The 12,252-nt window shown below is 49.1% G+C and overlaps 1 protein-coding gene across 3 annotated transcripts in view; it reads left to right on the top strand.

Moving 5' to 3' along the window:
- SACM1L (SAC1 like phosphatidylinositide phosphatase) overlaps nt 1-12,252 on the top strand; it is a 449,760-nt gene that overhangs the window by 359,322 nt on the left and 78,186 nt on the right. For all 3 annotated transcript variants that reach the window (XM_073549855.1, XM_073549857.1, XM_073549856.1), the window contains one exon: nt 9,394-9,532. In XM_073549855.1, the coding sequence (XP_073405956.1) occupies nt 9,394-9,532 (139 nt within the window). The remainder of the gene's footprint in view (nt 1-9,393; nt 9,533-12,252) is intronic.

The raw sequence follows: 12,252 nt of genomic DNA, 5'->3' as shown, positions 1-12,252 counted from the left end.
CTATAACTAACCACAGTTAGTTACTATGCCCGGGCAGCGCTGGGCTCTTCAGCTAGTTTTTTATATAGCGCTAACATGGTGGTGGTTGATACCAGAAAGTTCTATTTTGGTCTCATCTGACCACATGACCTTCTCCCATGCCTCCTCTGCATCATCCAGATAGTCATTGGTGAATTTCAAACAGCCCTGGACATGTGCTGGCTAGGGTTGATCGAATAGCTTCGGATAAGAGTTTATCCGAATAGCTATAGCGCTTACCGAATAGCTGCCTTAATAACCTGAATACCTGAAGCGCTCCCGATAATTAGCTATTTGGTGCCGCAGCTGCATGTGTCGCAGCTGTGTGAGAGTCACAACAACCAGGCTCTCCATGCGTGTGCTGTGACTGTCATGCACATGCAGTTGCGGCGCCGAACGTCTAATTAACGGGAGCGTTTAGGTATCTAGGTTACCAAGGCAGCTATGCAGTAAGCGCTATAGAATTTCAGATAAAACTTATCCGAAGCTATTCGATCAACCCTAGTGCTGGCGTGAGCAGGAAAACCTTGCGTGCACTGCACAATTTTAATCCATCATGGCATAGTGTGTTACTAACTGAGATGTTTGAGTCTGTGGTCCCAGTTATTTCTCCTTCGCCTCATTGGGGGACACAGGTCGGTGGGTGTATGCTACTGCCTCCAGGAGGCTAACACTAAGTGAATGAAAAAAAAGGTGCTATTAAGCACGAAACGGCCGTCGTCAGACATTGCTCACTCCTCCCGGCCGTGAAGTTTTAATGTGGATTGCTAAATAAAGTGGACTTTTTCACCTGGATCGGTGAGTGCTATGCTATTCTTTCTTCTCATTGGATTCATACATTGTGTTTTCTGCACTAGCACCCGAGATCTCGGGGTTCAGCCTCCATGAGCAGTATGGACATGACAGCCTCACATCGGCAGTAGTATTGGCAGTGCCGACCAGCTTTTTCTTTACACGTTTATTTGAAAAAAAAAGTTAGCGCCTCCTCCGCAGTATACACCCTCACCTCGATTGCAGGCGAAACCAGTTCTTGATTAGTGTCCTAGGAGGCACACATGTTGTGAACTCTCTTCATCTGACTTCTGAGTCGGGGCTTCCACTGGTGGTCACCGCGGCTAGTGGAGCTGATCGTATTGACAGAAGTCTATCACCTGAAGACGATGATTGGAAGTCAGGGGGTACTGACTGGGAGGATTTAAGTGAGCAAGCTTCCTTCAGTTGCTGCTGGTGATTTGTTTGTCTTCCTGTGCATTGTGAAGTCTGCTTTTTCCCCTCCTTGGCCTTGCATCATTCCGATAAGTTATTTGTTTGCTGGAATCTTTTGCATTTGATATAGTTTTTGCCTTTCTCTGCTTTTTGCTTTGCTGTGTGGGTTCAGCATTATTCCCTGCTGGGATTTGTGCTGGACCCCGCTCATATGTCACAGCTTATGTCATTCTGTTCAGTATTGCTAATCCCCTGTTATATTAGTATCTTTTGCTTTGCTTCCAGTTCACCCCAGAATGCTGATCTAGCGGGGGGGAGAGGTCGTGTGGCCTCAGTGTTTTTGTATATCAGACATGTTGGATTTTTTAGGGTTTTTGTGTGATTGCAGACAGTATCTTTTCTGTCCTATCTAGACAGTTTGGGCCCCATCAATTGCTCACTCTATTTTCTGCCTGTGTTTGTGCCTTATCTTGTCTCACCGACAGTATATGTTTGGGGGCTATCTATTTCTTTGGGGTTCTACTGTGGGGCAGTTTAGCTTTCCCCTTTCTTGCTTTAGGCTTAGTTAACTCTTTGGCTATGCCAAGGTGTCTAGGGCATCATAGGCACGTCCCACGGCTAATGCTAGTTGTGTTAGGTTTAGGGGTCTGCAATCCGCTAAGTTGCCAACCTTTCTGGTTTCCTGGTTGCTTAGCTAATTTCCCATAATCCTCCTCGGTGACCGAATCATAATACACACACGTCTTGTCTTTTTTCAGACTTTTTTTTTTTTTTTTTCCCATGAAAATGAGACAGGGACGAAGGACCCTATTGGAAGGGTCCGATCTCCCCAAACCAACAACGGGCAAGTGTCGCCTCCACGTATCCTCTCCCGCGTCGTGGGACATGATGCCGGACTCGCCCTGACCAGCCTAAGGTAATGAAACCCTAGGCTGTACAGAGGCACAGGTAGTCCGTGCGGCCTCCCACTGCACCACCAATGCAAGGACTGCGGTAGTGGAAGGAGGCGGATGGTCCCTCTCCTCGTCCCTTGGAGGGAGGATGGAGTTAGAGTGCCTGCACCGTCCTTGATTTTTTGATTTGGCCCCCCCTCCCCCCCCCCCCCAATCTGAGGATCAGCTGGAGCTCCAGGGGTGAGGCGCAGAAGGAGGTGGGCCGGGAGTGCTCCTGAGACCCCTGGAGTCGGCACATTCTGGATTCCTGGGCTGCAGCACGGGTTCAGGTGCCAGCTTGCGCCCCCACAGCTGTAGTTCTCGGCAGCGCATGTCCTGCCCAGGCCTCTGTTTCTGATGGTCCCGTGTCTAGGCAGGCGCCGTAAATTTAGTCCCCATCTTCTGCCGGTGCTAGGCCACGGGCGTAAGTCCCGCCCCCGTGATGCATGTACTTCCGGCGGACCCGCCCCCGAGGCCTCGGGCACCGAAAAATGTAGTCCCCAGCTTCAGCTGTTGCTAGGCCGCGGGCAGAAGCTCCACCCATATGACATCACCGGCGGCACCTCTCCTTCCGGCAGGACCGCCCACACGCCGAGGCGCATTTTTTGAAAGAAGGTGCAGCTGTTCGGCAGGCTGGACACCTGAGGGGATCCAGGATTGGGGACACAGGACTGGGGTAAGTGCTACCCCCAAAGGAGGAAGGCCACCCTCTGTGTTTAGCCCGAGGCTAAGCAGTAGCCCCCCCCCTTCCTGCAGGCATATCACCTAAGCAGGGCCATATGTCCAGAAAGGCTAAGACACACACGTTTCTGTATACTGCGTGCACCTCCTGTCAGTCCGCCTTCCCACATGCACAAAGTAGGCAAATCTGTGAGGCCTGCGAGTTCGCACGTGCCCAGGAGCCCTCCCCTGCGACCGAGCCCAATGTATCTAGCCCCTCGGAATGGGCCCTGTCTCTGTCGCAGTCCATGGCATCGCTTACGAGAGCAATCGAATCCCTTCGAGCCCCAGATAGGGGCACGGATAGTGGCTCGCCTGTCTTAGAGGGGTCCTCCACCTCACAGGAGCCTCCGGCCTGCAGGGGCCGCTCTATCACTAGGCAGATGCGGGGGAAACTAACCCACACAGCGTCTCCTGGTCCGTCCGGTGCCTCGGCATCCGTGAGCTCTGCCACTCGCTCGCCCTCGCCAGTAGTCGATAATGAGCAGAACTCAGATTACGACTCGGGCGAGCCCCTTGACTTAGTTACTCCGGGTTACCAGGAAACTTTGGACAGCCTTATCGAGACCGTCAACCAGCCCCTGGGGACTGACAATGAATGCACCCTGGCCTCAGGGCACAGGGTGTCATTTAATCGGGTTAAGCGGCCTCATAGAATATTTGCCTCTCACCCAGAGTTTGACGAGATAGTACAACGACACAGGGAATGGTCGAACAGGCGTTTCTCAGGCCAGAAAGCGCTCGAGGCAAGATACCTGTTTGCCCTTGATCTCCGTAAAAGGTGGGCGGAATCCCCGGCGGTAGATCCACCCGTGTCGTGCTTGGCCTCTAAAACCCTGTTGTCCATACCTAATGGTTCCTCTATCAAGAATCCCACTGACCATCTCATAGAGAGCCTGGCTCGCTCAGTATTTGAGGCGTCGAGTTCAGCACTCTCTCCCTCGTTCGCAGCAACTTGGGTAGCTAAGGCCATGGGTTCTTGGTCTGAATCATTAAACAGAGCCTTATAGGGTGTGGATCTGCCTGCAGAGGTAGCAGATATTGCTAATCAGATTACGTTGGCCGCAGACTATTTGATTAATGTGTCTTTGGATGCAGCTAGCTGCGCAGCACTCGCTGCCGCAAATGCAATTTCTATTAGAAGGGCTCTGTGGTTGAGAACTTGGCGTTCAGATTCAACCTCCAAGAAGTCCTTAACTTCTTTACCTCATTAGAACGGCCGCCTATTCGGTGAGAAGTTGGACCAGCTTATCTCTGACTCCACAGGGAGCAAGAGCAGTTTTCTCCCTCAACAAAGGGTTAAACAGCCTTTTTGTCACCAGCTTCAGACACGGTTTCGGTCCTTTCGTAACCCCGGGTGGGCTTCAGCAACTAACTCCGTCGTTGCAGGTCGCCCCAACGAGTACAGGGATCGTCAGGTCTCATATAGAGCCAATCCATTGGGGAGAATGCGATCCCAACAGCCCAGATCAAGGGGACCTAGGTCCCAAAGTTCTTCAGCCAAATGACTTGAGGCAAATTCCGGGCGATTCCAGCAGAGTAGGCGGTCGCCTACTCTGGTTTCGCCATGTCTGGCTCTCCGTCGTGCACGACACATGGGTAAGGGAGCTGGTATCCTCGGGGTACAAGTTAGACTTTGTCAAACAGCCTCCAAGACGATTTTTTTCTTTCTCATCCTTCCAAAATGGAATCCCGGGCACAGGCCTTGTTCAAGGCCATCAAATTGCTCCGGCAAAACGGTGTTGTCATCCCCGTACCGGAAAATGAAAGATGTCAGGGGTTCTAATCCAACCTGTTCACGGACCCCAAAAAGGACGGGACTATCAGGCCCATTCTGGACCTAAAGCTTTTGAACAGATTTGTCAGAGTCAGACATTTCCGGACGGAGTCTCTCCGCTCGGTCGTAGCTGCCATAGAACAGGGAGAATATTTGGCCTCTATCGACATCCAAGACGCATACCTGAACATCCCCATTTTCGCTCCACATCAGAAATTTCTACGCTTCGCTATCAACGGCCTACACTTTCAGTTCGCAGCTCTCCCCTTCGGGCTAGCTACCGCCCCCAGAGTGTTCACGAAGGTCATGACGGTCGTCATAGCCATCCTGCACTCCTGTGGCATAGTCGTCTTGCCTTATTTAGACGACCTCTTGATCAAGGGTCCTTCATATCAAGCATGCGATAAGAGCATCAACATCACACTAGATGCTCTTGCGCGCTTAGGGTGGTTGGTCAACCTGAAGAAATCATCCCCGGTCCCAGCTCAGAGGATTTCCTTTTTAGGGATGATCTTCGACACCTCCCGAGGGTTGGTAATTCTCCCTCGAGACAAGGCCCTAGCTCTTCGGCAGGGAGTCCAGGTACTTCGCCAGCCAGTCCCTCATACCATTCGTTTTTGCTTGAGTGTCTTAGGGAAGATGGTGGCAGCAATGGAAGCAATTCCATTTGCCCAACTCCATCTTCGCCTCCTGCAGCACGGCCTCTTGGCATCGTGGGACAAGAACCCATTTACACTCCACCACCCGAGTGCCTGTCTGACCTGCACGGACAACCGGCATCGGTGGTCAACAGTCAGTTCCTCCCTTCTTCAGGGGAATCGTTTTCCCCCGGACCATTGGTTGGTGGTCACAACCGACGCCAGTCTCCTCTGCTGGGGAGCGGTTTTTTGCCATCACGCAACCTAGGGACGGTGGTCTCCGCAGGAGGCACGCCTCCCGATCAATTTGCTAGAGATACGAGCGATCCGGCTGGCTCTGCAACGTTATCATCTTCTAGCAGGCCGCCCCGTCCAGATTCAATCGGACAATGCCACGGCCGTGACTTACATAAATCACCAGGGGGGCACCCGCAGCGGGGCAGTCATGCACGAGGTGAGGCACATCCTTCACTAGGCCAAGAGGAACCACTCCGTGATCTCAGCAGTCCACATTCCGGGCATAGAGAACTGGGCGGCAGACTTCCTCAGCCGGCAGGGTCTTGCATCCGGGGAATGGTCACTACACCCCGATGTCTTCCGGCAAATTTGCCTTCATTGGGAAACGCCGGATGTGGACCTGATGGCCTCCAGGGTAAACACCAAGGTGGCTGCATTTGTCGCTCGGTCCCAGGACCCGCAGGCAATCGCCGTGGATGTGTTGGTTCTGCCATGGAACCATTTTCGCCTCCCATACCTATTTCCCCCCCGCCGCTATTCCCGAGGGTCATTAAGAAGATCAAGGCAGAAAGGGTTCCAGTGATTCTGCTGGCCCAGATTGGCCTCGTCGGGTGTGGTACACAGACCTGGTGCAGCTACTCGCCGACGTTCCCTGGTGACTACCAGAGCGCCCAGACCTAATTTCCCAGGGCCCGATCTACCAACCGAACTCAGGGGCCCTGTGTTTGACGGCTTGGCCATTGAATCTTGGATTCTGACCCAAGCTGGGTTTGGACGCAATGTGGTTACTACAATGGTTAGCACCCGGAAGCCCGCCTCAGCACGTATTTACCACCACACCTGGAAGATTTTCTTCACATGGTGTCAGGACCATGGTTGTCCTCCACTGAGATTCTCTATTCCCAACATCTTGACGTTCCTCCAATCTGGCTTGGACTCGGGTTTAGCCCCAAGTTTCCTCAGGAGACAGATATCTGCCTTATCCGTCCTGTTCCAGCTCAGAATTGCTACCAATCTGCAGGTAAAGACCTTCATCCAGGGGGGTCTCACACTTGGTATCCCCCTATAGGACCCCTATGGACACCTGGGACCTTAACCTGGTCCTAAGCGTTCTGCAGGAAGCTCCATTCGAATCACTACAAGATGTCTCTTTGACATACCTTTCCTGGAAGGTGGTGTTCCTCGTGGCGATAACATCAATCAGGTGGGTCTTGGAGCTGGCAGCTCTATCTTGCCAAGCTCCGTTCCTGATATTTCACAAGGATACGGTGGTTCTCAGGCCAGCTCCCCCTTTTCTGCCGAAGGTGGTTTCCTCATTTCACATTGAGGACATTGTCTTATCCTCGTTTTGCCCGGCACCGGTTCACTGGGTGGAAAAGGCTCTTCATATTTTGGACCTGGTGAGAGCTCTCAAGAGGTACGTGTCACGGACGGCATCCTTTCGTCAGACACGCTGTTCGTGCTCCCCGAGGGTCGCAGGAAGGGACTTGCTGCCTCAAGGGCGACCATAGCCAGGTGCATTCGGCTGACGATCCAGGAATCCTACCACATCAGAGGCACAGCTGTTCCAGCAGGGACCAGAGCGCACTCAACTCGAGCAGTGGGCGCCTCTTGGGCTCTTTGGCACCAGGCATCAGCAGAGCAGGTATGCAAGGCGGCAACCTGGGCCAGCCTGCACACATTCTCCAAACATTATAATTTTCATACTCCAGCTTCAGCAGACGCAAGCCTGGGTAGAAGGATTCTCCAAGCAGCGGTGGGGCACTTTTAAACAGAAGGTGCGTGTAGCTTGGACCGGTGAGTCGACTTCCCACCCAGGGACTGCTTTAGGACATCCCACAGTCCTGTGTCCCCCAATGAGGTGAAGGAGAAACATGGATTTTTGTGATAACTCACCGTAAAATCCTTTTCGCCGAGACTCTCATTGGGGGACACAGCACCCACCCTGCTAGCCAATTGGCTCCTTTTTGTTTATTAATAGATATTTGATACCAGGTGGGTTTTCTAGACATGTTGTTACCAGCATTGAGGTTGATTTTGTCTTGTTGTGATCTCCTACTGCTTTTGCACCAAACTGGTTTTGCCTGCAATTGAGGCGAGGCTGTATACTGCGGAGGAGGAGCTAACCTTTTTTTTTTTCATTCACTTAGTGTCAGCCTCCTGGCGGCAGTAGCATACACCTACAGTCCTGTGTCCCCCAATGAGCATCTTGGAGGAAAGGATTTTACAGTGAGTTATCACAAAAATCCATGTTTTCAGGTCTTTGACCAGACCCTCCTGTGTAGTTCTGAGCTGATTACTGTACTTTCTAGTAATCATCCTTGCCCCATGAGGCAGGATCTCGCATGGAGTCCCAGAACAGGGAAGATTGACAATCATCTTGTGTTTCTTCCATTTTCTAATAAATGCCCCAACAGTTGCCGCCTTCCACCAAGCTACTTGCTATTGTCCTGTAGCCCATCCCAGCCTTGTGCAGGTCTAGAATTTTGGTCCCTGGTGTCAGCTCTTTGGTCTTGGCCATGTGGAGAGATTTAGATTGTGATTGTGTGGACAGGTGTCTTTTATACAGGTAACAAGTTTAAACAGATGCAATTAATACAGGTATTGAGTGGAGAGTAAGAGGACTTCTTAAAGAAAAACAGGTCTGTGAGAGAATTATTGCTGGTTGGTTGGTGATCAAATACTTGTTTAATGCAATGTGCTTTTCTGGTTTTTATTTTTAGATTCATATGCTTGTCATTACTTTATTGGGCAGAGCCCACTGAATAATTTCTGGGGTGAGTCACCAGAAACACAAATTGGGCACTAAGCTCAAATGATTGCAATTTTCAGTTTGCATCATCCTCTGTGTTTTTTTTTCCTGGAGGCAGTAGTAGGGCTGCGTAAGCACTTTTGCTCCCACCAATAAAATAACTTTATTTGTGGAGATGCAATGTGCCCAACATGGGGGTGCACTTTTATGAAAGAAGTCCCTGTGAATTGACATATACATGTATGCTTCTACACTAGATTTCTTATAACTTGCTCATCCCATCTCTACAAAGATATTTTTACTGGGGGACATACAGCAATGCCTCTACTTTCATATGTAAAAAACGTGCTGACTGGTTCCTTCAAAAATGCTGGAAGCAGCACGGTGGCTCAGTGGTTAACAGTGCAACCTTGAAAACTGTAAAGTGCTGCAGAATATGTTTCCGCTATATAAAAATAAAGATTATTATTATTATTAAAATTCACAAAGGCTAAACTAAAGATCTGCAGAAGCGCCCATGGATTTATTGCTTCTAACTTGCCTATCTAGACCTCATTCCCATCCCTCTTACTTCCTCATACCCCAGCTTTGTCATGTATATTTTCAAAAAAATGTTTTGTTAAAAAATTAATCCTTTATAATTTATTTGAAAGCATCGACCTGCAGATACATTATTCAGTCAGATCTAGTTAGCCAGAGGTACTGCTGCAGTAGCAACAGAAAAGACTACCATTGTTTTGATCCAACAGGAAAAAGACACATTTGAGAAATAAATGCTCATCCGTAATAGTTTTGGTGTCCATTAAAACTATGCAGTCCATGACACTATATTTAATTCACTTCATCTAGCCCTACAAATTTTTGTTTTTGATCACTAAGCTATTGTTTGAATTTCAGCATGTCCGATGCTTTGTTCCCCCAGGGGAATGACTTTGACTTTGGTTTGTGACTTTGGTTTACATTACTTTAGAGAGAACATGCTTAATCTGCTGATATTATATTTTTGTAGTGTATTTAAAAAAAAAAAAAAAAAAAAAAATGTTTTATTCAATCGTTGAAAATATGACCTTATATGTTTACAGAATGTAAAAATCAATGGTTTCTTCTATTTAGCTATTTCCTAGTGGACTCTGAAGGGAAAGTGTTGATGACCCAAGATGGAATATTCCGAAGTAACTGTATGGATTGTTTGGATCGTACAAATGTGGTTCAGAGTTTGCTGGCACATCGCTCTCTTCAGGCTCAGTTACAGGTATACCAATGTTATTAATTTACTATATTACAGTAAATTGATATTTTTAACGATTTTTCAAGAATTTTAAAAATATGGCTACTTTCTTCTAAAACCAGTTCCGTACCTGTCCATATATTGCAGTTATGCTACATTCACACAAATAAGGATAAATATACAGTGCAACGCACAACCTGTGAATTGGTTTTCCTGTCTTTCTAGAACAGGGATCCCCAACCTGAAGCTCGGGAGCCACATGTGGCTCGCGATCTCATGAATTGTGGCTTGCGGCTGTCTGCTAGCTTGGTACATTAGCTCCAGGTCTAGCAAAGAGCTATGAAGAGCACAACTCAAAATGGTGAATTTAGTGAGTAGTCCAGCACAGAAGAGCAGATGCACATATACTGGTCTTGGGGGTTTAGAGATAATTTAAAGGGAAGGTGCCATCCAAAAAATTTTTTTTCAGCAATTGAAAAAATGTAAAGAATTAATGTTTACATTTTCTTAAAAAATATTATCGTTTGTTTTTAATTTTGCAAAATATGAAAAATAATTTTAAAAAGTTTGGCATTTCCACTTGTTAACACTAGGGGGAGCAGCTACTGAAATCTGGCACAAAAGCCTATGACATCTATAGACACAGTGAGCAGCCATTTTGATGGGGCTTGCAAAGTTACTGACTGTCTTTGCATGTAAAGTCTGGATCAGAACAGGCCATCAATCAGCAGAAATGTTTCCTGGATTTCTGTGGAGCAGACAAGCAGACGGTCCATCCATGTGAATAAAACACAGCGCTCTTTGTACAATCCCTGGCACCGAACAGGGCGCCCCCCACAGACCAGCACACTGCTCTCCTGAAATACTCTGTGCTGCTGTCGCCCTGCTCCTTCCACCATATATCAGGCCCCTGTTCCCTCGGTTTCACACATCGCCAGGACGGGATCTGAGGAGAGGAATGGGGTCTTCGGTCACCGAGGATGGCAGGCAGCAAGGATTCTGGGAGCAGAGTGACAGCAGCACAGAGTATTTCAGGAGAGCAGTATCAGACGGGATAGGATTAGATACACGGCTCAGCAGGCAGCATCACACAGGAGAGGATTAGATACACGGCTCAGAATACAGTATCACACAGGATAGGATTAGATACATGGCTCAGCAGTCAGTATCACACAGGATAGGATTACATACACGGCTCAGCAGTCAGTATCACACAGGAGAGGATTACATACACGGCTCAGCAGTCAGTATCACACAGGAGAGGATTAGATACACGGCTTAGCAGGCAGTATCACACAGAAGAGGATTAGATGCACGGCTCAGCAGGCAGTATCACACAGAAGAGGATTAGATGCACGGCTCAGCAGGCAGTATCACACAGGAGAGGATTAGATACATGGCTCAGCAGTCAGTATCACACAGGAGAGGATTAGATACACGGCTCAGCAGAAAGTATCACACAGGAGAGGATTAGATACCTGGCTCAGAATACAGTATCACACAGGATAGGATTAGATACACAGCTCAGCAGACAGTATCACACAGGAGAGGATTAGATACACGGCTCAGCAGGCAGTATCACACAGGAGAGGATTAGATACACGGCTCAGCAGGCAGTATCACACAGAAGAGGATTAGATGCACGGCTCAGCAGGCAGTATCACACAGAAGAGGATTAGATGCACGGCTCAGCAGGCAGTATCACACAGGAGAGGATTAGATACACGGCTCAGCAGACAGTATTACAGATATGCCCACACTGGTGAAACTTCCAGCCCCCCCCAATTATACACAAGACTATGGGCTGTATAAGTCACTGTCCTCCTCAGACGGCCATAAAAGCAAAGGTGTCAGATTACCGGAGATCACTGGGCCTGTGAGTGAGGAGGCGGAGACAGAGCAGGAGGACGCTGGAGCAGGAAGCACAGGGCTGAGCCTGGAGTAAGCAGTACAGAGGAGCATAGATGAAAGTCACCCGCACTCACCACTCTCCATCCTCCGGCTCCAGTGAGCGCTTCTCTCCTCTGCTGACCACCTTCTCCATCTCTTCAGCCTCTCCTCACAACACAGGACCCATTATGCCACAAGTGGTCCTGTGATAGAGGGTAAGTGGAGCTCAGCAGATAGCACTGGGCTACAGTAAAATGGCGCCAGCCACACCTACAGCAGTGAATGGTGCAGCCCACAGGGGCGTGCCCAGTTCACTGCTAATGAGGCTGCTTGGTGGGGTCGGGAGCCGTCCGCAGTCTCCTATGTCCAGGGACGGCCATATTTGCAGACTGTATGAGTCCTCCACAGATCTGCAAATCAAGATGTCAGCGCCCAGTGGCTACATGAAAACATTATTACAAACAAACCATAAATCCTGGTTAGTACAACATTTTCTGAAACAACATGTTTTGTAACTTACTATTTTTTTGCAAATTATATAAAATTGCGGCACCTTCCCTTTAAGGATGGTGTGCTGGAGACAGGATGATACTATCGGTCAGAGGAGGTGCTTGATGCTGGATACGACAGTGTGGTGGGAACGCTTAATGGGAGAATACTGAAGGGGATTGTGGGAACCCTTGCATCTTGGTATGCTGCTTCTGTGGAAAAGCTTTGGCTGTCATTATACCCATAATAGGGGCTTTGGTCGCCACTAATTTGAGAGAGTGTGGGAGCCAGATATGGCTCGCGACCCTCTCTCAAAGCTGGATGTGGCTCGCGACCCTCCCTCAAAGCTGGATGTGGCTCTCAAG

Source organism: Dendrobates tinctorius, unplaced genomic scaffold (assembly GCF_039654945.1).
Source record: "Dendrobates tinctorius isolate UK_male_01 unplaced genomic scaffold, ASM3965494v1 ptg000162l, whole genome shotgun sequence".
NCBI classification, from domain to species: Eukaryota; Metazoa; Chordata; class Amphibia; order Anura; family Dendrobatidae; genus Dendrobates; species Dendrobates tinctorius.
This window is presented reverse-complemented; position numbering and strand designations above follow the sequence as displayed.